A 3,514-nucleotide genomic window follows, 5' to 3' on the forward strand; every position below is an offset into this window, starting at 1 on the left:
AAAGTCTAGCTTAATCATTTCATCTTGCATTTATTTTTATAAAGTATTTGGTATAGAATGTTTCTAGACACAGCCCATGTTTCCTGTACAGAAGTAAGGGGAAGTCAGCTACCAGTATGCAGGAAATACCTATAGAAACATATGTATATATATTGTATATAAGAAATTACATGTCTTGGATATTTGATTAAAACATTAGAAATGAGTTATTTTGCAAGTGATAGATACTCCAGTTCTCCAGAGTAAAATACTGATTTAGCTAATTTTCTTATATCCCCTGCAGATACATCCTATTGGCTATCAAATGATGACACTGGCATGTGCCAGACGTCTCCTAATTCACAAAGGAAAACAATGAGAGTAAATGGAAATGTTTTCCACACAGTCTTCCAGAGTGAGAATAAACCAAGGAGGAGTGGAAGAATAACAAGGCATAGAACAGACATAACTACACTTTTGAAAAGGCCAAAGAGAAAAGCTAGTACTGTGCAGAAAGGACGACAATGCAGACGCCCTTGGAATGCGAAGAAAGTCACAGAGAAAGAAGACACTGAAGTGAAGTTTGAATACAACACATGTAAAATTGATACAGCTGAACATGAGATTCCAGTTTCAGGAGATAAGCTTTATATCTGTGCTGAATGTGGCCAAACGTTCGATGTCTGGTCAACCCTGATAAAGCATTTCAGTGTTCACTCTATTGAGAAACCCTACTCTTGTTCTGACTGTGGGAAGCACTTTACTTACAAATCCAATCTTATCCCTCATCAAAAGTCACACAATGGACATAAGGATTTTAGATGTTTTGAATGTGGGAAGACTTTTTTGCGGAAATCATCTCTGGTAATTCATGAGAGGACCCATACCGGAGAGAGGCCCTATAGTTGCAGTGACTGTGGGAAAAGCTTTTGTGAAGTTGCCAAACTCCGTAGACATCAGAGAATCCATACTGGTGAGAGGCCCTTTATATGTGTTGCATGTGGAAAATGCTTCAATGACTCTTCAGTTCTCAACCGACATTATAAAATACATATAGGGAACACCCTACGCTGCAATGGCTGTGGAAAAGGCTTTATCAATCCTGCTGCATACAACAAACACATTATATTTCACAATCAAAACAACTGGGCATGTGCCGAATGTGGAAAAGTCTGTGCTAATGAATTAATGCTAGGTCAACATCGGGAGAAAAATCATGAGCGTGCTGAGTACCATAAGAGGTTTTCACCTGATTTCGATTTGGTCCCACATCGTATGACTGCTAGTGTGGACAAACTCAATGCATTTAGTGAATCTGATGACAGGGTCCTCCACAACTCAGAGCTAGTCACTCATAATATGGATAAACTATATGCATGTACTAAATGTGAGGAGAGTTTCTTTCAAAGATCAAAGCTGATTGCTCATCAGTATATCCATAGTGATGATAAACTATATAAGTGCAGTGAATGTGAAGAGCGCTTTCTACAGTACTCAGAGCTGGTCAAGCATCAGAAAGTCCATAGTGTGGATAAGCTATATAAGTGCAGTGAATGTAAAGAGAGCTTTCTACAGTACTCAGTGCTGGTCACGCATCAGAAAGTCCATAGTGTAGATAAGCTATATAAGTGCAGTGAATGTGAAGAGAGCTTTCTAGAGTACTCCGAGCTGGTCACTCATCAGAAAGTCCATAGTGTAGATAAGCTATATAAGTGCAGTGAATCTGAAGAGAGCTTTCTACAGCACTCAGAGCTGGTCACTCATCAGAAAGTCCATAGTGTGGATAAGCTATATAAGTGCAGTGAATCTGAAGAGATCTTTCTACAGCACTCAGAGCTGGTCACTCATCAGAAAGTCCATAGTGTGGATAAGCTATATAAGTGCAGTGAATGTAAAGAGAGCTTTCTACAGTACTCAGAGCTGGTCACGCATCAGAAAGTCCATAGTGTAGATAAGCTATATAAGTGCAGTGAATGTGAGGAGATATTCTCACAGCACTCAGAGCTAGTCAGTCACGAAAAGGTTCACAATGTGGTGACAGAATACAAGTGCAGTGATTGTGAGGAAAGCTTTTTAAGGCATTCAGAGCTGGTCACTCACCAGAAAGTACACAATACAGATAAACTATATAAGTGTAATGAATGTGAAAAGAGCTTCCTGAAGTACTCAGATGTGGTCAAACACCTGAAGGTCCATAGTGTGGATGAACGATATAAGTGCAGTGAATGTGGAGAGAGCTTCCTACAGCACTCAGAGCTGGTGACTCATGAGAAGGTTCACACTATAGATAAACTATACAAGTGTAATGAATGTGAAGAAAACTTCTTGAAGTACTCAGAGTTAGTCACTCACCTTAAAGTCCACAGTGTCAATAAACTATATAAGTGCAGTGAATGTGGAGATAGATTTATAGAGCACTCAGAGTTAGTCACTCATGAGACGGTTCACACTATAGATAAGCTATACAAGTGTAATGAATGTGAAGAAAACTTCTTGAAGTACTCAGAGTTAGTCACTCACCTTAAAGTCCACAGTGTCAATAAACTGTATAAGTGCAGTGAATGTGGAGATAGCTTTATAGAGCACTCAGATTTGGTCACTCACCAGAAGGTCCACTGGACAGATAAACTGTATACTTGCAGTGAATGTGAAGAGAAATTCTTGAAATACTCTGAGTTGGTCACTCATAAAAAAGTCCACAAAAATCACAACCAATATAAAGGTTATAAGAGTAGGAAAAACTTAGCATATGCATCAGGGTTTGGAAAAGATGAGAAAACTCAAACTAAGGATAAAAAATATAAATGTGAGTGTGGGAAAACCTTCATACTTAAATGTCATTTAATTATTCACCAGAGAACTCATACTGGGGATAAACCACATAAATGCACTCAGTGTGGTAAGACCTTCATTAAGAAATCACAGCTTGACGTGCACCAGAAGATGCATACAGGAGAAAAGCCACACACCTGCTTCCAGTGTGGAAAAGAATTTGTGCATCAAAGCAAACTCCTTAGACACTATAGAGTGCATACTGGCGAGAAGCCTTATAAATGTGTGGAGTGCGGAAAGTATTTCAGTGACTCATCTGTCCTTAACAGACATAAAAAAAGCCATAAAACAAGACCATACATGTGTCATGAATGTGGGAGAACTTTTGTTGAATTCTCTTTGCTTTGTAAACACCATAAAACACATGGGATAGAGTGATCTTCTATGGATGTGGATTTTTAAAAATGACAGAATGAAAAAGTGAACATAAAGTATAACAGCTTGTTTTGTCGGTAGTCACCACCTCAGAAGCCGCCTCTAGTATCCTAATGTGCACTTTTCAGAGATAGGAACCTTCCTGCAGTATCAGTCTGATCCCACCTATAATGGGGAGAGAGTAAGCGCTAAAAAGCTTAAAAGGCTAGTAAAAGGTACATTTTAATACATATAAAAATTTACAAATGGCAATCAGACGCATGGATCCATGTCTGACTTAACAAAAAAATATATAATAAACAAATCTAAAAATATTTAAAAATATCCA

General features: G+C 38.4%; 1 protein-coding gene across 1 annotated transcript; it reads left to right on the forward strand.

The window, feature by feature from the left end:
- Positions 1-318: 318 nt before the first annotated feature.
- LOC128659667 (zinc finger protein 665-like) lies at positions 319-3,189 on the forward strand. Its single transcript, XM_053713236.1, has one exon. The coding sequence runs from the start codon at positions 319-321 to the stop codon at positions 3,187-3,189; it is 2,871 nt and encodes a 956-aa protein (XP_053569211.1).
- Positions 3,190-3,514: the final 325 nt, after the last annotated feature.

The sequence above is a fragment of the Bombina bombina genome, chromosome 5, assembly GCF_027579735.1.
Source record: "Bombina bombina isolate aBomBom1 chromosome 5, aBomBom1.pri, whole genome shotgun sequence".
NCBI classification, from domain to species: domain Eukaryota; kingdom Metazoa; phylum Chordata; class Amphibia; order Anura; family Bombinatoridae; genus Bombina; species Bombina bombina.